Source organism: Homarus americanus, unplaced genomic scaffold (genome assembly GCF_018991925.1).
Source record: "Homarus americanus isolate GMGI-L3 unplaced genomic scaffold, GMGI_Hamer_2.0 scaffold11022, whole genome shotgun sequence".
NCBI classification, from domain to species: Eukaryota; Metazoa; Arthropoda; class Malacostraca; order Decapoda; family Nephropidae; genus Homarus; species Homarus americanus.
The window spans coordinates 161077-181895 of record NW_024737068.1 but is presented as its reverse complement, the minus strand read 5'-3'; the positions used below and the strand labels follow the sequence as shown (position 1 = coordinate 181895).

The 20819-nt window shown below is 42.2% G+C and overlaps 1 protein-coding gene across 1 annotated transcript in view; it reads left to right on the top strand.

The window, feature by feature from the left end:
* Positions 1-376: 376 nt before the first annotated feature.
* LOC121872815 (mediator of RNA polymerase II transcription subunit 25-like) overlaps positions 377-20819 on the top strand; it is a 36493-nt gene continuing 16050 nt past the window's right edge. The window contains exons 1-3 of the mRNA XM_042375864.1: positions 377-457; positions 1144-1214; positions 17097-17260. Coding sequence (XP_042231798.1) covers positions 17173-17260 — 88 coding nt within the window. The 5' untranslated portion in view covers positions 377-457; positions 1144-1214; positions 17097-17172. The remainder of the gene's footprint in view (positions 458-1143; positions 1215-17096; positions 17261-20819) is intronic.

The window sequence follows — 20819 nt, the reverse complement described above, 5'->3', positions numbered from 1 at the left end:
GATTTTCCCAGATAATTTTATATATCTCGGAATTTTAATTATACTAATATTCGATACCATATCCATGCCAAGTTATATGAAATACCGAATTATCAAACGTCGAGTTATCGAGGGTTTACTGTATATTTGAATACTATAAATGGGGTAAGGTTATGTAGAGAAACCAGAGAGATGGAGAATATTGGGAATTTTTGTTAGCCATTTGTTCTGGAAGAGGTTTCATTATAACTTCTACCTCACTTGCCCATCCATATATCAGAAACAAAGTACAGAATTGAATTACTTCTAAATTCCGGAAAGTGATGTTGATACTACAAAGAAAGAAGAACCTGGAGAATGTCCTTCATTTTCTTCAACTGGGATTATATACAGATGGTGAGAGCGGGTTCTGTAACCCAGGTGGTGGTTCATCCCACACCCAACACTCAGCCCATGAACATCCCCAACCAGCAGCCAGGTGAGTGGTATTTATCATCAGTGAAAATCATGTGTGTCAAATGACTTTATTCTTTCCTGTTCAGTGTTTACTGTTACCAACAGTATCAGTTGTTGTATACCAGGGATCCAAATCCCTGAAAAATTGGGATCCTTTGTAAAAAGATTGAGTCTCATTAGAAGATAGAGGATTAAGGCGTAACATATTCCAGAATTTGACAAAGAAAATGAGAGCTAAATGGCTTCTGATGAATTTATCAGTTGTATTAATATTACAGATGAAAAAGAACTTGGTTATATCCACCAGTAAAGTCTTTTATTTAAATCAACGAGAAAAGAGCTACCAGAGGCATCTTATTCAAACATTCATACCATATTAACTATGAATTATCATTTGTTTGGCCCATAAAAGGCTTCACACTTATTAACTTCGATTTTTAATCAAACTATAAACATCATACATTAAGTTTTCATTAATGTTTTTGTAACGGGTTTCACTCTTAAATCTACGGTGGGATAATATTTATTTTTTCCTCTGCAATTTTTTTTTTTAATGAAACCTTATAAATTGGTGTCTGCCTGTATAGTATATGACATTTATAATTACAGTTTCATTTCTTATTATACTAACTTTTTCATTATGTCTTTTAATCATAGAATTGTAATATAAAGACTTTCCTTGTTTGATTTTGAAAATTATTGTTTCAGTTCCTCTTGTTCGAGGTCCAATGGCTGGAATGCCCAGAATGATTGCTCAGCTCGACAACGGTGGCCTGGAGGTAAGATTTGCTAGGCACAGATGTTGAGTTTATGTGCTAGATATATTTTCTGGCTTGACACTGTCAGGCAGTTCCTGCCAGTTCAAGCTGTTTTGGGATCTAAGCATCACCCCTTAATAAGCTTTTTGATTACAATCATTATCCATCACGAGGGGTATTTGACCGTCCATGCTTTACTCACATCCAACCTGAGTAACACACCGGCAACCCCTGCGAGTGGATATTATAGGAAAGTGTATAGGTTCAGTAGGAGATGCAGGGGTAGGAGGGATAGAGTGGGAATTGTCTAAGGTGGAATTAGAGGAGAATAAGGTGCCAAAGAGGTTGGCTTTGTCAGGGGGAGAGCTACTATAGAGTTATCGGGTTGGAAGTGGGGAGGAAATGAAGGAGTGCAGAAGTTGTTACAGACATTTTAGTTAAGGACCAAAAGGATTTACTAGAGGAAGAATTAGTCAGAAAAGCCTTCTTTTAATAAAATTCGCTTTGGCCCTACGAAGAATAGCCTTACAATCGATTCCTAGAAGTAATGAAAGAGGTGGGAAATAGAAGAGATAGTTTCATAGCTCGATATGCCCTATCTCTCTCCCTGCAAGCAAAAGAGCAGGAGCGATCAAACCATGATTGTAATGTGAAAGTTTGGTAGAAGTTGGGATAAATGTACTGCACTTCCTGTATAACCCCAGTAATGCTGTCAGCACGCATCGAGTTCCGGTGGAAAGCAACATTCATCCCAAGGAAAGTCGGTGAATACAAGGATTGCCAGTTTGCCTCCGATAGTGCCATAGTGGAAACACCCTGTCATGTCTCTGGAACAAGAAACCCTCACAGCTATGTAATTAACCCACATTTAGATAATACTACTGTCAATGAGACAGGGCTAATACACTTATCTGCCTTCATCTGGGAGCCAGGACTCAATGATGGCTGCTATGTAGATGTTATATCTCTCCAGCTCTTTGCCACAAGGGCAGTTCTTTTTCAGGATGTGCATTTGCACAGTATCCAGAAGGGTCCTGAACATGCAGTGACCATAAGAGGTTGTATGGTTTGTTTTTGTTTGATTCTGTTTGATCGCATAAGGCTGACCTTACTGGGTGCGGCTCCAGTCAAGTTGGGTTTTTAGGCAGGCTATGTTTAGGGCAATTTTCTAGCCCCTTCCCATGTGGTGAGCAGAGCAGCTCCCAAAGGGCTGCTGAGTTGCACAGACAGGACCTGATTGCACTGCTACCTCAGATCCCAGGATAAACGACCATCTTATCTGTGCTGCCCATGTTCAGAGTTGTGACTAGAGACTCCCGGCAGTCATCTTCTGCCTGTCCCTGCCGCCATAAGACTTTGGGGGTATAGGGTTTTGATGATGATGAGTGGTATGATGAACTGGGTGATGGTTGATTTATGGTGAGGCAGGAGCGAGGCTGCAACCACACATCTTGGTTCTCCCTTTTCCTGACCCACTGGCAAGTGTTGCAACGACTGGGGAGAGGAGAGTTGCAATGGACTGCCGATAGCCCAGTTTGTTGGGTTTCACCTTAGTAGCCTGTCCATCAGACATTGCCTTTGCCTGCCGTGTAGTCGGGGTTTCCATGGTGGCTCTTCCGCCTATACTGCTGTTGGGGCCTGGCATTCTGTAAGCATGTCTGCCTGATGCTGGGCTCTACTGTAGGTTTTTCGTTTGGGGTTTACTCCCGTAGCCTTATATACCTACCATGGTTAATCCGCAAGGCAGCGGGCGGTGGTTGGTAGGCGCGACGGCTCCACACGCCCATTGGGCCTATGCACCGGCCCCTCTGGGGTCCACTGCTACCCAAGATCCCCTGCTCATCTAGCCTGGGCCCACGAGCCACCAGTTACTGTGTGTTGCCACCAGGAGGCACAGCAAGAGTGTTGATGGTGAGGCTGTACTGGCAGGGGAAGACTTAATGCAAGTTGCTTCCTGTTCACGAGGGCTAGCCAGTGGTGGCAGCTGAAAGCGAGGGGAGAGAAGTTCTACACACACACACACACACACACACACACACACACACACACACACACACACACACACACACACACACACACACAGATTAGAGAAGGAGAGATAAAGGTGAGAGAGTAGAGAAGAGAGATATTAGAGAAGGAGAGAGAGTAGAGGTGAGAGAGAGAAGAGAGAAGAGAAGAGAGAGAGAGAAAGAGAGAGAGAGAGGTGAGAGAGTAGAAGAGAGAGATTAGAGAAGAGAGAAGAGGTGAGAGAGTAGAGAAGAGAGATTAGAGAAGGAGAGAGAGAGGAGAGAGTAGAGGAGAGAGAGAGAGTAGAAGAGAAGAAAGAGAGAAATTAGAGAAGGAGAGAGAGAGAAGAGGAAAGAGAAGAGAGAGATGAGGAGAGAGCAGAGAAGAGAGATTAGGAAGAAAGGTGAGAGAGAGAGAAGAGAAAAAAAAAAAAAAAAAGAGAAGAGAGAGAGTAGAGAAGAGAGAGAGTAGAGGAGAAGAGAATGAGAGAAGAGATAGGAGAAGAGGGAGAGAGCAGAGAAGAGAGAGAGTAAAGGAGAGAGAGGAGAAGAAGAGAGAGGAGAGAGAGTAGAGGCAGAGAGTAGAGAAGAGAGAGATTAGAGGAAGGAGAGAGAGTAGAAAGAGAGAGAGAGAAGAGAGAGAGAGTAGAAAAGAGAGAGATTAGAGAAGAGAGAGAGTAGAGGTGAGAGAGAGAGTGAGAAGAGAGAGATTAGAGAAGGAGAGAGAGTAGAGGTGAGAGAGAGAGAAGAAGAGAAGAGGAGAGAGAGTAGAGGAGAGAGTAGAGAAGAGAGATTGAGAAGAAGGAGAGAGTAGAAGTGAGAGAGGAGAGGAGAGATTAGAGAAGGAGAAAGAGTAGAGGTGAAGAGAGATAGAGAAAGAGAAGAGAGATTAGAGGAGAGAGAGTAGAGAAGAGAGAGAGAGTTGGAGAAGAGAGAGATTAGAGAAGGAGAGAGTAGAGAAGAGAGAGAGAGTAGAGGAGAGAAGAGAGATTAGAGAGAGGAGAGAGTAGAGGGAGAGAGAGAGAAGAGAGAGATTAGAGAGGAGAGAAGAGAGAGAGAGAGGTGAGAGAGTAAGAGAAGGAGAAAGAGTAGAGGTGAGAGAGAAAGAGAGAGAGGAGAAGAGTGAGGAGAGAAGAGAGAGAGAAAGAGAGGAGAGTAGAGATGAGAGATTGAGAGAAGAGAAGAGAGAGAGGAGAGAGTAGGAGAAGAGAGAGAGTAGAGGTGAGGAGAGAGTAGGAGAAGAGAGAAGGTAGAGAAAGGAGAGAAAGAGAGAGTAGAGGAGAGAGAGATAGAGAAGAGAGAGAGAGTAGAGAAGAGAGAGAGAGAGTAGAGAGAGAGAGAGAGAGAGAGAGAGAGAGAGAGAGGAAAAAAAAAAAAAAGTAGAGGGGAGAGAGTAGAAAAGAGAGAGATTAGAGAAGGAGAAAGAGTAGAGGTGAGAGAGGAGAAGAGAAAGAGATAAAGGTAAGAGAGTGGAAGCAGAAAGAGTAAGACAGAGAGAGAGTAGAGAAGAAGAAAGAGTAGAGGTGAGAGAGAAGAGAGAGATTAGAGAAGGAGAAAGAGAGAGGTGAGAGAGTAGAGAAGAGAGAGATTAGGAGGCGAGAAAGAGTAGAGGAGAGAGAGAGTAGAGAAGAGGAGATTAGAGAAGGAGAGAGAGTAGAGGTGAGAGAGAGATAAGAAGAGAGATAGAGAAGGAGAGAGAGAGGAGGAGAGAGAGAGGAGAGAAGAAGAGAGATTAGAGAAGGAGAAAGAGTAGAGGTGAGAGAGAGAGAAGAGAGAAAAAAGAGAAGAGGTGAGAGAGTAGAGAAGAGAGAGATTAGAGAAGGAGAGAGAGAGGTGAGAGAGTAGAGAAGGAGAAAGAGTAGAGGTGAGAGAGTAGAGAAGAAGAGATTAGAGGGAGAGAGAGAGGTGAGAGAGTAGAGAAGAGAGAGATTAGAGAAGGAGAGAGAGAGAGGAGAGAGGAGGTAGAGAGAGTAGAGAAGAGAGAGATTAGAGAAGGAAAGAGCAGAGGTAGAGAGCAGAGAAGAGAGAGATTAGAGAAGGAGAGAGAAGAGAGATGAGAAGGTGAGAGAAGAGAAGAGATTAGGGAAGGAGAGAGAGTAGAGAAGGAGGAAGAGAAGGAGAGAGAGTAGAGAAGAGAGGAGATAGATAGAAGGAGAAAGAAGAGAAGAGAGAGTATAGAAGGAGAGAGAATAGAGGTGAGAGAGAAGAAAGAAAGGAGAAAGAGAGAGAGAAAAGAAGAGCAGAGAAGAGAGAGATAGAGAGGGAGAAGGAGAGAGTAGGAGAGAGAGAGAGAAGAGAGAGATTAAGGAGAAAGAGTAGAGGTGAGAGAGTAGAGAAGAGAGAGATTAGAGAAGGAGAAAAAAAGAGCAGAGAAAAAAAAAAAAAAAAGAATTGAGAGAGAGTAGAGGTGAGAGAGCAGAGAAGAGAGAGATTAGAGAAGAGAGAGAGAAGGAGGAGGAGAGAGAGAAGAGATGAGAGAGTAGAGAGAGAGAGAAGGAGAGAGAGGAGGGAGAGAGAGAGAAGAGAAGAGAGAGATTAGAGAAGGAGAGAGAGAGAAAAAAGAGGTGAGAGAGAGAGAAGAGAGAGATTAGAGGAGAAAGAGAGAGAAGAGAGGAGAGAGAGAGAGAAGGAGAAAGAGTAGAGGTGAGAGAGTAGAGAAGAGAGAGATTAGAAGAGAGAGAGAGTAGAGGTGAGAGAGTAGAGAAGGAGAAAGAGAGAGGAGAGAGTAGAGAAGAGAGAGATTAGAGGAGAGAGAGAGAGGTGAGAGAGAGTAGAGAAGAGAAAGATTAGAGAAGGAGAGAGAGAGGAGAGAGAGAGAAGAGAAAAAGAGAGAGTAGAGGTGAGAGAGAGAAGAGAGAGATTAGAGAAGAGAGAGTAGAGGAGAGAGAGAGTAGAGAAGAGGAGATTAGAGAAGGAGAGAGAGAAGAGAAGAGAGTAGAGAGAAGAGAGAGAGTAGAGAAGAGAGAGATTAGAGAAAGAGAAAGAAAAGGTGAGAGAGTAGAGAAGAGAGATTAGTGAAGGAGAGAAAGGAGAAGAGAGATTAGAGAAGGAGAGAGTAGAGGAGAGAGATTAGAGAAGGAGAGAAAGAGGTGAGAGAGAGAGAAGAGAGAGATTAGAGAAGAGAGAGAAGAGGTGAGAGAGAGAGAAGAGAGAGATTAGAGAAGGAGAGAGGAGAGAGAAGGAGAGATAGAGGAGAGAGAGAAGGAAAGAGAAGAGATTAGAGAAGGAGCAGAGGTGAGAGAGAGAAGAGAAAGAGAGAGGAGAGTAGAGAAGGAGAAAGAGCAAAGGTGAGAGAGCAGAGAAGAGAGAGATTAGAGAAGGAGAGAGAGGAGAGAAAGAGGAGAGATAGGAGATGAGAAAGAAAGGGAGAGTAGAGAAGAGAGATTAGAGAATGAGAGAGAGGAGGAGAGAGTTGAGAAGAGAGATTAGAGAAGGAGAGAGAGCAGAGGTGAGAGAGTAAAGAGAGAGATTAGAGAAGAGAGGAGAGAAAGAGAGAGATTAGAGAAGGAGAAAGAGAGAGGTGAGAGAGAGAAGAAAGGAGAGAGAGAGAAGAGAGAGAGATTAGAGAAGGAGAGAGAGTAGAGGTAGAGAAGAGAAGAGAGAGATTAGAGAAGGAGAAAGAGTAAAGGTGAGAGAGGGAAGAAGAGAGATTAGAGAAGGAGAAAGAGTAGAGGTGAGAGAGTAGAGAAGGAGAGAAAGAGTAGAGGTGGAGAGAGAGAGAAGAGAGAGATAGAGCAGAGAGAGTAGAGTGGTAGAGAAGAGAGATTAGAGAAGGAGAGAGAGAAGACAGAGAGAGAATGAGAGAGAAGAGGAGAGAGCAGAGAAAGGAGAGATTAGAGAAGAAGAGGGAGAAGAGAAAGAGAGAGAGAGAAGAGAGAGATAGGAGAAGGAGAGAGAGTAGAGGTGAGAGAGAGAGAAGAGAGAGATTAGAGAAGGAGAGAGTAGAGAAGACAGAGATTAGAGAGAGGGAGAGAAGAGGTGAGAGAGAGAAGAGAGAGATTAGAGAAGGAGAGAGAGAGAGGGGGAGAGAGTAGAGAAGGAGAAAGAGTAGAGGTGAGAGAGAGAAGACAGATTAGAGGAGAGAGAGTAGAGGGAGAGAGTAGAGAAGAGAGAGATTAGAGAAGGAGAGAGAGTAGAGGGAGAGAGAGAGGGAGAGAGGGAGGTGAGAGAGAGAGTAGAGAAGAGAGAGATTAGAGAAGGAGAAAGAGTAGAGGTTAGAGAGTAGAGAAGAGAGAGATTAGAGAAGGTGAGAGAGTAGAGAAGAGAGAGATTAGAGAAGGTGAGAGAACAGAGAAGAGAGAGATTAGGGAAGGAGAGAGAGTAGAGAAGAGGAGATTAGAGAAGGAGAGAGAGTAGAGGTGAGAGAGAGAAGAGAGATTAGAGAAGGTGAGAGTATAGAAGAGAGAGATTGTGGATGAGAGAGAGAGAAGAGAGAGAGATTATAGAAGGAGAGAGAGTAGAGGTGAGAGAGTAGAGAAGAGAGAGATTAGAGGAGAGAGAGGAGAAGAGAGAGAGAGTTGAGAAGAGAGAGAGATTAGAGAAGGAGGAGAGTAGAGAAGAGAGAGAGTAGAGGTGAGAGTAGAGAAGAGAGGATTAGAGAGAGAGTAGGAGAGAGAGAGATTAGAGGAGAGAGAGAGAGGTGAGAGTAGGAGAGAGAGAGATTGGAGAAGGAGAGAGAGTAGAGGGAGAGAGTAGAGAAGAGAGAGATTGGAGAAGGAGAGAGAGTAGAGGTGAGAGAGAGAGAAGAGAGAGATTAGAGGAGAGAGAGAAGAGAAGAGGAGTTGAGAAGAGAGAGATTAGAAGGAGGAGAGAGAGAAGAGAGAGAGTAGAGGTGAGAGAGAGAAGAAAGAGGGATAGAGAGAGAGAGAGAAGAGAGAGATAGAGAAGGAGAGAGTGGAGGTGAGAGAGCAGAGAAGAGAGAGATTAGAGAAGGGAGAGAGAGAGGTGAGAGAGTAGAGAAGAGAGATTAGAGAAGGAGAGAGAGAGGAGGTGAGAGAGTAGAGAAGAGAGAGATTAGGGAGAAGGAGAGAGAGTAGAGGGAGAGAGTAGAGAAGAGAGAGATTAGGAGAAGGAGAGAGAGAGTAAAGGGGAGAGAGAGAGAAGAGGAAAGAGAGAGGGAGGAGTAGAGAAGAGAGAGAGAGGAGAGAGAGGAGAAGAGAGAGAGAGTTGAGAAGAGAGAGGGTAAAGAAGAGAGAGAGAGAGAGAAGAGGAGGAGAGAGAGAAGAGAGAGAGTAGAGGTGAGAGAGCAGAGAAGAGAGAGAGGAGAGAGAGAGAGTAGAGAAGAGAGATTAGAGAAGGAGAGAGAGTAGGAGAAGGAGAGAGAGGTAGAGGTGAGAGGAGGTGGAGAGTAGAGAAGACAGAGATGGAGAGGAGAGAGAGTAGAGGTAGAGAGAGAGAAGAGAGAGATAGAGAAGGAGAGAGAGAGGAGGAGAGAGTAGAGAAGAGAGAGATTAGAGAAGGAGAGAGAGAGGAGAGAGAGAGAAGAGAGATTAGAGAAGGAGAGAGAGAGAGGTGAGAGAGAGAGAGAGAAGAGAGAGATTAGAGAATGAGAGAGAGAGAGAAGGAGAGAGTAGAGGTGAGAGAGTAGAGAAGAAGAGATTAGAGGAGAGAGAGTAGAGGTGAGAGAGTAGAGAAGAGAGAGATAGAGAAGGAGAGAGAGTAGAGGAGAGAGTAGAGAAGGAGAAAGAGTAGAGGTGAGAGAGAGAGAAGAGAGAGATTAGAAGGAGAGAGTAGAGAAGGAGAGAGAGTAGAGGTGAGAGAGTAGAGAAGAGAGAGATTAGAGGAGAGAGAGTAGAGGTGAGAGAGTAGAGAAGAGAGAGATTAGAGAAGGAGAGAGTAGAGGTGAGAGAGTAGAGAAGAGAGAGATTAGAGAAGGAGATGAGGAGGAGAGAGAGAGAAGAGAGAGATTAGAGAAGAGAGAGAGTAGAGGTGAGAGAGTTGAGAAGAGAAGAAAGGAGAGAGAGAAGAGAGAGATTAGAGAAGGAGAGAGAGAGAGGAGGTGAGAGTAGAGAAGAGAGAGATTAGAGAAAGAGAAAGAAAGAGAGAGCAGAGAAGAGAGAGATTAGAAGGAGGAGAGTTGAGAAGAGAGATTAGAGAAGGGAGAGAGAGGAGGGAGAGAGTAGAGAAGAGAGATTAGAGAAGGAGAGAGAGAAGAGGTGAGAGAGTAGAGGAAGAGATTAGAGAAGAAGAGAGAAGAGGGGAGAGAGAGAAGAGAGAGATTAGAGAAGGAGAGAGAGAGAAGAGAGAGATTAGAGGAGAGAGAGAGAGAAGAGAGAGTAGAGAAGAGAGATTAGAGAAGGAGAAAGAGAAAGAGAGAGAGGAGAGAAGGAGAAAGAGTAGAGGTAGAGAGAGTAGAGAAGGAGAAAGAGTAAAGGTGAGAGAGTAGAGAAGAGAGAGAGATTAGAGAAGGAGAGAGTAGAGGTGAGAGAGAGAGAAGAGAGAGATTAGAGAAGGAGAAAGAGGAAGAGAGAGAGAGAAGAGAGAGATTAGAGAAGGAGAGAGAGGAGGAGAGAGAGTTGAGAAGAGAGAGATTAGAGAAGAGAGAGTAGAGGTGGAGAGAGAAAGAGAGAGATTGGAGAAGTGAGAGAGAGTAGAGAAGAGAGAGATTAGAGAAGAAAGAGAGAGAGTAGAAGAGAGAGAGAGAGAGAGAGAGAGAAGAGAGATTAGGAGAAGGAGAGAGAGTAGAGGGAGAGAGAGAGAGAAGAGATTAGAGAAGGAGAAAGAGTAAAGGTGAGAGAGAGTAGAGAAGAGAGAGATTAGAGAAGGAGAAAGAGAGGAGGTGAGAGAGTAGAGAAGGAGAAAGAGTAGAGGTGAGAGAGTAGAGAAGAGAGAGATTAGAGAAGAGAGAGAGAGAGAGGTGAGAGTAGAGAAGAGAGAGATTAGAGAGAAGGAGAAAGAGAGAGGTGAGAGAGTAGAGAAGAGAGAGATTAGAGAAGGAGAGAGAGTAGAGGAGAGAGTAGAGAAGAGAGAGATTAGAGAAGAGAGAGAGGCAGAGGTGAGAGAGGAGAAGAGAGATTAGAGAAGGAGACAGAGAGAGGTGAGAGAGCAGAGAAGGAGAAGAGAAGGTAGAGAGAGAGAAGAGAGAGAGATTAGAGGAAGGAGAGAGAGTAGAGGGAGAAAGAGAGAGTTGAGGAAGAGAGAGATTAGAGAAGGAGAGAGAGAGAGGGAGAGAGAGAAGAGAGAGATTAGAGAAGGAGAAAGGTGAGAGAGTAGAGAAAGAGTAGAGGTAGAGAGAGTAGAGAAGGAGAAAGAGTAGAGAGAGAGTAGAGAAGAGAGAGATTAGGAGAAAGAGAAAGAGTAGAGGTGAGAGAGTAGAGAAGAGAGAGATTAGAGAAGGAGAGAGAGTAGAGGTGGAGAGAGGAGAAGAGAGAGAGGAGAAGAGAGAAGAGAAGGAGAGAGAGAAGAGGAGAGAGAGAAGAGAGAGTAGAGAGAGAGAGAGATTAGAGAAGGAGAGAGAAGGGGGAGAGAGTAGAGGTGAGAGAGATAGAGAAGGAGAGAGAAGAGAGAGATTAGAGAAGGAGAGAGAGAGGGGGAGAGAGTAGGAGAAGAGAAGAGAGAGAGAAGAGAGAGAGAGGAGAAGAGAGAGATTAGAGAAGGAGAGAGAGTAGAGGAGAGAGAGCAGAGAAGAGAGAGTAGAGAAGAGAGAGGATTAGAGAAGGAGAGAGATTAGAGAAGGAGAGATAGAAGAAGGAGAGCGGAGAGAAGAGAGAGAGAGTTAGAGAAGAGAGAGATTAGGAGAAGGAGAGAGAGAGAAGAGAGAGTAGAGAAGAGAGAGATTAGAGAAGAGAGAGATTAGAGAAGAGAGAGATTAGGAGAAGGAGAGAGAAGAGGTAGAAATGAAGAGAGAGATTAGGAGGGGAGAGAGAGATGAGAGAGTAGAGAAGAGATGTGAGAGTAGAGAAGAGAGAGAGTTAGAGAAGAGAGAGATTAGAGAAGGAGAGAGTAGAGCGAGAGAAGAAGGTGGAGAGAGAGTAGAGAAGAGAGAGATTAGGGAAGGAGAAAATAGAGGTTAGAGAGTAGAGAAGAGAGAGAGAGAAGGAGAGAGAGTAGAGGTGAGAGAGTAGAGAAGAGAGAGAGTTGAGAAGAGAGAGATTAGAGAAGGAGAAAGAGAGAGGTTAGAGAGCAGAGAAGAGAGAGATTAGAGAAGGAGAGAGAGATAGAGAAGGAGAGAGATTAGGAGAAGGTGAGAGCATAGAGAAGAGAGAGATTAGGAAGAGAGAGAGTAGAGAAGAGAGAGATAGAGGAGAGAGATAGAGGTGAGAGAGCAGAGTAGAGAGAGATTGGAGAAGGAGAGAGTAGAGGTGAGAGAGCAGAGAAGAGAGAGATTGGAGAAGGAGAGAGAGTAGAGGTGAGAGAGTAGGAGAAGAAGAGAGATTAGAGGAGAGAGAGTAGAGAAGAGAGAGTTGGAAGAGAGAAAGATTAGAGAAGGAGTGAGTAGAGAAGAGAGAGAGTAGAGGTGGGGAGAGAGTAGAGAAGAGAGAGATTAGAGAAGGAGAGAGAGGAGAGAGAGTAGAGAAGAGAGAGATTAGAGAAGGAGAGAGAGTAGAGGTGAGAGAGTAGAGAAGAGAGAGATTGGAGAAGGATAGAGAGAGGTGAGAGAGTAGAGAAGAGAGAGATTAGAGAAGGAGAGAGAGTGGAGGTGAGAGAGTAGAGAAGAGAGAGATAGAGAAGGAGAGAGAGAGAGAGAGAGAGAAGAGAGATTAGAGAAGGAGAGAGAGCAGAGGTGAGAGAGAGAGAAGGAGAGAGTAGAGGTGGAGAGAGAGCAGAGAAGAGAGAGAGAGGGAGAGAGGGAAAGAGAGAGAGAGCTGAGAAGAGAGAGGGAAAGAAGAGAGAGAGAGAGAAGAGGAGTGAGAGAGTAGAGAAGAGAGAGAGTAGAGGTGAGAGAGTAGAGAAGAGAGGAGGTGAGAGAGTAGAGAGAGAGAAGAGAGAGAAGGAAGAGAGAGTAGAGAAGGAGAGAGAGTAGAGGAGAGAGAGAGGTGAAAGAGTAGAGAAGACAGAGATTAGAGGAGAGAGAGTAGAGGTGAGAGAGTAGAGAAGAGAGAGATTAGAGAAGGAGAGAGAGAGGTGAGAGAGTAGAGAAGAGAGAGATTAGAGAAGGAGAGAGAGGAGAGAGTAAGAAGAGAGAGATTAGAGAAGGAGAGAGAGTAGGAGGTGAGAGAGAGAGTAGAGAAGAGAGAGATTAGGAGAAGGAGAGAGAGAGGGAAGGAGAGGAGAGGTGAGAGAGAGAGAAGAAGAGATTAGAGAGAGAGTAGAGGTGAGAGAGTAGAGAAGAGAGAGATTAGAGAAGGAGAGAGAGTAGAGGTGAGAGAGCAGAGAAGAGAAAGAAGAGGAGAAGAGAAGAGAGAGATTAGAGAAGGAGAGAGAGGAGAGAGAGTAGAGAAGGAGAAAAGAGAGGTGAGAGAGTAGAGAAGAGAGAGATAGAGGAGAGAGAGTAGAGGTGAGAGAGTAGAGAAGAGAAAGATTAGAGAAGGAGAGAGTAGAGGTGAGAGAGTAGAGAAGAGAGAGATTAGAGAAGAGAGAGTAGAGGTGAGAGAGAGAGAAAGAAAGAAGGAGAAGAGTAAGAGAGAGAGAGGTGAGAGAGTAGAGAAGAAGAGATTAGAGGAGAGAGAGTAGAGGTGAGAGAGTAGAGAAGAGAGAGATTAGAGAAGGAGAGAGTAGAGGTGAGAGAGTAGAGAAGGAGAAAGAGAGAGGGGAGAGAGTAGAGAAGAGAGAGATTAGAGAAGGAGAGAGAGTAGAGAGAGAGTAGAGAAGGAGAAAGAAGAGTAGGAGAAGAGAGAGAAGAGAAGGAGAGAGAGTAGAGGTGAGAAGAGAGAAGAGAAAGATAGAGAAGGAGAGAGAGGAGGTGGGAGAGAGTAGAGAAGAGAGAGATTAGAGAAGGAGAGAGAGAGGTAGAGAGAGAAGAGAGAGATTAGAGAAGGAGAGAGAGAGAGAGAGAGAGGAAGAGAGATTAGAGAAGGAGAGAGAGTAGAGGTGAGAAAGAGAGAGAAGAGAGAGATTAGAGAAGGAGAGAGAGAAGAGGTGAGAGTAGAGAAGAGAGAGATTAGAGAAGGAGAGAGAGTAGAGGTGAGAGAGAGGAGAAGAGAGAGAGAGAAGAGGTGGAGAGAGAGAGAGAAGAGAGAGAATAGAGAAGGAGAAAGAGTAAAGGTGAGAGAGCAGAGAAGAGAGAGTAGGAGAGAGAGAAGAGAGATTAGAGAAGGAGAGAGAGTAGAGGTGAGAGAGTAGAGAAGAGAGAGATTAGAGAAGGAGAGAGAGAAGAGGGGAGAGAGTAGAGAAGAGAGAGATTAGAGAAGGAGAGAGAGAGAGGGTGAGAGAGTAGGAGAAGAGAGAGATTAGAGAAGGAGAGAGAGTAGAGGAGAGAGTAGAGAAGAGAGAGATTAGAGGAGAGAGAGTAGTGAAGAGAGAGTAGAGAAGAGAGATTAGAGAAGGAGAAAGAGAGAGGTGAGAGAGTAGAGAAGGACAAGAGAGAGGAGAGAGTAAAGAGAAAGAGTAAAGGAGAGAGAGAAGAGAGAGATACAGAAGGAGAGAGAAGGTGAGAGAGTAGAGAGAGAGATTAGAGAAGGAGAAAGAGTAAAGGTGAGAGAGTAGAGAAGAGAGAGATTAGGAGGAGAGAGAGTAGAGGTGAGAGTGGAGAAGAGAGAGATTAGAGAAGAGAAGAGTAGAGGAGAGAGCAGAAGAGAGAGAGAAGGTGAGAGAGTAGAGAAGAGAGAGATTAGAGAAGGAGAAAGAGTAGAGAAGGAGAAAGAGAGGTGGAGAGAGAGAAGAGAGATTAGAGAAGGAGAGAGAGTAGAGGTGAGAGAGTAGAGAAGAGAGAGAGATTAAGAAGGAGAGAGAGAAAGGAGAGAGAGTAGAGAAGAGAGATTAGAGAAGGAGAAAGAGTAGAGGTGGAGAGAGGAGAGAAGAGAGAGATTAGAGAAGGAGAGAGAGTAGAGGTGAGAGAGAGAGAAGAGAGATTAGAGAAGGAGAGATTAGAGAAGGAGAGATAGAAGAGGAGAGAGAGAAGAGAGAGATTAGAGAAGGAGAGAGAGTAGGAGAGAGGAAGGGAGAAGAGAGAGTAGAGAAGAGAGAGACAGAGAAGAGAGAGATTAGAGAAGGAGAGAGAGAAGAGGGGAGAGAGTAGAGAAGAGAGAGATTAGGAGAAGAGGAGAGAGAGAGGTGTAGAGAGAAGAGAGGTGGAGAGTAGAGAAAGAGAGAGAGTTGAGAAGAGAGAGAAGAGAAGGAGAGATTAGAGGCGAGAGAGTAGAGGTAGAGAGAGAGAGGAGAAGAGAGAGATTAGAGAAGGAGAAAGAGTAGAGGTTAGAGAGAGGAGAAAGAGAGAGATTAGAGAAGGAGAGAGAGTAGAGGTGAGAGAGTAGAGAAGAGAGAGAGGAGAAGAGAGAGATTAGGAGAAGGAGAGAGAGTAGAGGTAGAGAGGAGAAGAGAGTGAGAGTAGAGAAGAGAGAGAGAGAGAGAAGAAGAGAGATTAGAGAAGGTGAGAGAGTAGAGAAGAGAGATTAGAGAAGGAGAGAGAGTAGAGAAGAGAGAGAGAGTTGAGAAGAGAGAGATTAGAGAAGGTGAGAGTAGGAGAAGACAGAGATTGAGAAGGAGAGAGGAGTAGAGGAGAGAGTAGAGGTGAGAGAGAGAGTTGAGAAGAGAGAGAGAATAGAGAAGAGAGATTGAGAGTAGAGAAGAGAGAGAGAGAGAGTAGAGAAGAGAGAGAGGTAGAGAAAGAGAGAGAGAGTAGAGAAGAGAGAGAGAGAGACGAGAGAGAGTAGAGAAGAGAGTGGAGAAAGAGAGAGAGAGTAGAGAAGAGAGAGAGAGATAGGAGAAGAGAGAGAAAGTAGGAGAAGAGAGTGAGAGAGAGAGAAGAGAGAGAGAGAGAGAGAGAGAGAGAGGTAGAGAAAAGAGAGAGAGAGTAGAGAAGAGAGAGAGTAGAGAAGAGAGAGAGTAGAGAAAAGAGAGAGAGAGAGAGAGTAGAGAAAGAGAGAGAGAGAGAGTAGAGAAAGAGAGAGAGAGAGAGAGAGAGAGAGAGAGAGAGAGAGAGAGAGAGGAGAAGAGAGAGAGGAGAATAGAGAAGAGAGAAAGTAGAGAAGAGAGTGAGAGAGTAGAGAAGAGAGAGAGAGTAGAGAAGAGAGAGAGAGCATAGAGAAGAGAGAGAGTGTATAGAGAAAAGAGCGATAAAAGAGAGAGAGAGAGAGAGAGAGAGACAGAAAGAAAAGAGAAAGATAAAAGAGACAGAAATAAAAGAGAAAGATAAAAGAGACAGAAATAAAAGAGAAAGATAAAAGAGACAGAAATAAAAGAGAGAAAGAGAAGAAGAAGAGAGATAGAGGGCAGAGAATAGAGAGAGAGTAGAGAAGATAGACGAGAGATTAGAGTAGAGGAGAAAGGGTCTGGTCGTCATCACATGTCCCCTTCGAGGCTAAGGGGACTCTTAAGGTGGAGTGTAGACATCAACCTGCGTCCCACACAGACTTTGGGGAGTCTGAAGAGCGGGGACTGGCTCTTGGCCTTAAAGATGGTGAACAAAATACTTGCCAGACATTTTCAAAATTATGTTGCTCACTTCACTGTCACAAAAACAGAGGGAAAGCATCTCACAGTTGTTAGAGCACCTCACAGTCAGGGTGAAAGCATCTCACAATCACTAAACCACTTCACAGTCAGAGTGAAAGCATCTCACAGTTGCTAGTGCACTTCACTGTCAGAATGAAAGCATCTCACAGTTGCTAAAGCAGAGAAAACAACTCAGTCACTAAAACTGGGTACAGTACATGTACTGTACCAGCAGTATAGTATAGCACACTGAAACTTTGTAATTTCTTATATCTGTAAGGGAAAAAATGAACACTGATAAAATAAAAACAATGATACCGGTTGGTGCTCTCGCCTTCTATTCACAACAATACAGCCAAAGCACTTTTTAGTCACAAAAAACATAGCAAAAATCACTTCACATTCACTAAAATGGAGTACCATATGAACTTTAATAAACATGGATCTATGCTGAAAAAAAAATGATGATGGCTGATAAACATTGAGTGCCATTTCTTACACACTTGTAACCAAGAAGAAACAATGACTGGACTGCAGTTCACTGAGATGGCCACGAGGTGGCATTCAGGTAGATGGTACCTCAGCTGACAAATGAAGTGAGTGATGTGTTCCATATGGCAACTTGGCGAGTTGGTGGGGTGACGAGTGTCCTTAATGTGAGTTTGTTTACATCGCAATAAGTGGTCATAATATATAAGCATCGTTAACACAAATTATTGTAGATTGGGACATCGTAAATAGAGGTTTAGCTATACAGAGTACTGTATTTTTATTTTTTTTACATATTTTATTTCTTACCTTGAAGATGTTTATTTCACACATTTTTTATATAATTGTGGAGAGAAAAGCAATAGATTGAGCAGGATTTACTGTCATCTGTGTATAGAGCAGAGCATACTGGTTCCCTCCTGTTTGTGTGTATGTACAGTCACCCTAAGTCCTGACCATCTCTAAACCATGAACCCTGAGATTCAGACTCTTGAATCCGAAGCATTTATGGACAGAATAATGTATCAGTGTCTACTGCTTCGGGTTCATGAGTCTGAATCTCAGGGTTCGTGGTTCAGGATTAGAGGAGACAGGACTTTTTTGGGTGACTGTACCTCTCTGCAATCTAAGTTTGTGTGTAGGATCAAAGAACAGGTATTCTGTGTTGAGCCAAGTTATTTTGTAGCTTTTCAATAATCATCTTTTAATGTCTTTCATTAGATTTTCAAGCAGTCTGATTGATTTCTGCATTTAATATTATTTACAATTATTTTTTATTTATAGTTTGTGTCTAGTGAAATTTATAGGAAGAATTGAGAAGAACTGTATGATGAGTAGTTAGCTAAATATTATGTTGATTTATACTCCAATCTATCAGATACAACTGGTGCGGGCACAAATGCAGTTCCTAGGTGGGTCCATGGCCAGGAGGGCCAGGACAAAGACCTCCTGTCATGCAACCCCTGATGGTTAACCAACAGACCCAGCAGTCAGTAGCGACAGATACAATGACATCTAAACCTCAGACGTCATCTATTCCAAGTAAGATGTTTTGATAAAGAAAGTAAACTCAGAATTTCTAAGATAACTTAGATAAAAGAATGTGACAGACTGTGTGGTAGAATGATGTACAATACATGTATAAAAAAGGAAAAGAAAAGAAAGAATAATTAGTAATGGAAGTAACTATACCATATATAAAGTGGCATATATAATGACTTTTGAATCTTTAAGAAAGTCCCTATGTATGGGTCATCTTATTTTCCAAGTTTAAAATGTGAACCTTAAATCATGTGACTGCAGGCAGAGTGAAATCATCATCTAATACTCAGTCAGCACCAGTAACTCCTGCCAAAAATATTACATAGTGGAAGTCATGTTTGTAAACTTAATTAACATAAGAGATTATATTAAAATAATAAAAGCCATCTTAACTAAAATATGTGTGGTGAGATTGCAAGATGACATTAACACAAGATTCTCACAAGGAACTTCACACCACTCACCATTTCCAACAACTGATGCACAACCAGATTGGAACATTGTCCTTGTATACATTGTAGTGTACAGTAATATCTCCGTTAGCCGGAATCCCTCAAACCCCAAAATCACAGATAGTCAGAATTGAAATTTGCTCGGAAAATCATTCCCAAAGCTGGAATTTTCCCAAAATTTCCGACTTTAGGAAAAAATTTCCGAGGTTGAAAATCAAGAGAATTTTCTGAAAATGTCTTGAATAAAGATGAAAGTTAAAATTTTTTTTTTTTTGGGGGACCTGACCTGACCTGACTCAATGTCAGGTGGAGGTGTAGGTGGGGGATTAGTGGTCTCATATTACTGACCTTCTGATGGAATGTCAGGTCACCCTTTCTTGGGTGGGTGATTAGTGGGTCTCATGGCCTGAAGATTTTTTTTTTTTTTTTTGCAGGGATTAGCCCACCTGAGCATAGGTCACTGACCCATATCAGGGCCTGGGGGGGGAAATAATAATAATAATAATAATAATAATAATAATAATAATAATAATAATAATATTTAATAATAATTAATAAAAATAGATAAAAATTATAACCCCAAAATAAAAATAACAGTAATAATAACCATAAATAAACACACAAACAAAAAAATTAATCAAGAGTGAGAAACGATATACAGTGTGTATGTTGTGTTGTCAATAGTAAGAGAAACAATTAGTAAATTGTGTGTAAATGAGGCAGAAAGTCAGATCAGCAACCTGGGACTTGGTCACAATTTTTGTGGTACCATATGGCAGTAGGGTCTACCATTAGACCACACATTATGCTTCCAACATCTTCCCAGGTGATAGTACCTCCCTGTTTGATAGCTGCCTACTACCTGAATAAAAACACGAAACCCAATTTATTTTAATGGAGATTGTGGTAAGTATAAGTACAGTCGACCCTCGTTAATTCGGACCCCTTTAATCCTGATTTCGGATAATTCGGACAAAATCTGAACGAATTTTTTTTTTTAAGATTTGTAGGAATATTACCTACAGACCTTAAGCTAAAATGCTGGTCCACCCACTGCTGGGATAAAACACCAGCGTTTTTTGGTCAAATGTAACATCACCACTAGTGGGGGATGCAACTTTTAGCTTCAGACATGAAAAATATTTACCATTTACTGCCAGTAAACAATGGAAACGTAAATTTGTACCAATTAGTAATGAAAAGTTGTGCAGTTCCTTCAGCAAATGAAGCTTCGCCAACTTACAACAGGCTAAATTACCTTACAATGTGTTTTCAGTTGTCTATGTTGAAGTTCTTAGCACAGGCTAACTTATCATATCATATACGGTATCAGTACCCATTGATCTACAAAAATACCTAATAAAAACCTTTTGATATTTCACACTTAATATAATACCCGTAATCTACTTCAACCTCCTATTGTTTACAACTAATACATGACGCACCACCAGCTGTTGAGTATCAGCTACACGGTACTGTTTTTCGAATCGTTTTCAGTTAAAACTGTTACATCACATGTAATACCATTAACTGCGCTCTGAATGAATATATTCTCGGAAATAAATAGTAGTTTTGCTGAAACGTGATGTATTTTAATGTAAAATAGGATAAATACATGACGAAAACAAAAGACTTTAACTAACCTTCCGATGTTCAAGAGAAGTTACTCGTTTTTAATAGTTTTTGGTTAAAATAATGTTATATTACAATGGTATTCTATTCATACTGTGCTTGATATAATGCATTCACGGAAATGTAATATTTTTGCTGAAATGACGTAGGTATTAGTGGAAAGTGGATAAAATCGTGACGAAAACAATGACTCGCTTTCTTTTCGTTCAAAAGATGTTACCGTAATCGCTTTTCGATTGGTTTTCAGTTAAAACACTGTTGTATTACATTAATATCCTATCCTAATTGACTTGAATAAATACTACGATACCATATTTCTGAATATTTTCATAAAAATCCATCCAAATCATTTTCCTTGTCGTCGTCTGCAGCACCAAACAGCTTCTCCCAGTCCTCTCCTTGAACGAATCCAGGTAAAAAAGTCACAGGTAAAAAAGTCACAGACAAAAAGTCACAGGAAAAAAAGTCACAGGAAAAAAGTCACAGAAAAAAGACACAGAAAAAAGTCACCTTACCTAACCTAACCTAACCTAACCTACGTGCATCACATATAAATTGTGTTGTCAATATGTAAAAGTCATGTATTGTCAGTTAATAACGGTTTTAAATATTTTTTAGTTTCATGACCTTAAATGTGACTTTTTCCTGTGACTTTTTTCCTAGCCAAAATTGTGATTTTTTTTCTGTGACTTTTTTTCCTGTGACTTTATTACCGCCACCCATGAACAGGGCTAGAGGGTACGTGTTTTTCGAATCGTTTTCAGTTAAAAAACTGTTACATCACACGTATATTTTACCTAAACTGCGCCTGAATGAATATATTCTTGGAAATAAATAGTAGTTTTGCTGAAACGTGATGTATTTCAATGTAAAATAGGATAAAATACATGACGAAAAACAAAGAATTTACCTAACCTTCCGATGTTCTTGAGATGTTATTCGCTTTATTAGTAGTTTTCGTTAAAATACTGTTATTTTACAATGGTATTCTATTCATACTGTGCTTGATATAATACATTCACGGAAATGTAATATTTTTGCTGAAATTACGACGTATTACATGGAAAGTGGGATAAAATCGTGACGAAAACAATGACTTTGAAATATAATGCAATATTAACCCCTTAATCGGTTAATTCGGACAATCGGCTAAACGACACCCTTCCCTATTAGTCCGTTTTAACGAGGTTCGACTGTATAAATGAGCAAAGTTGTATCCCTTCAACATTTCATTACATTTTAAAATATGGAGTGAGAAATCAGAAAGGTGAGGGTGATTAGAGAGATGGAGTGGAAAGGAGTGATAACATGCACCAAGTGTTGCCGTCGATAAGCTCAACAGCTGATATTTTAATTTGCCTTATGCAGTCACACAACAAGACCCTCTCACTGGATGCTTGTTGTTTTAATTACCATGTATGTGTGTGTGTGTGTGTTTTGAGCTCCAAGAAAAAAGTTTATGAAGAGTTTGTTCA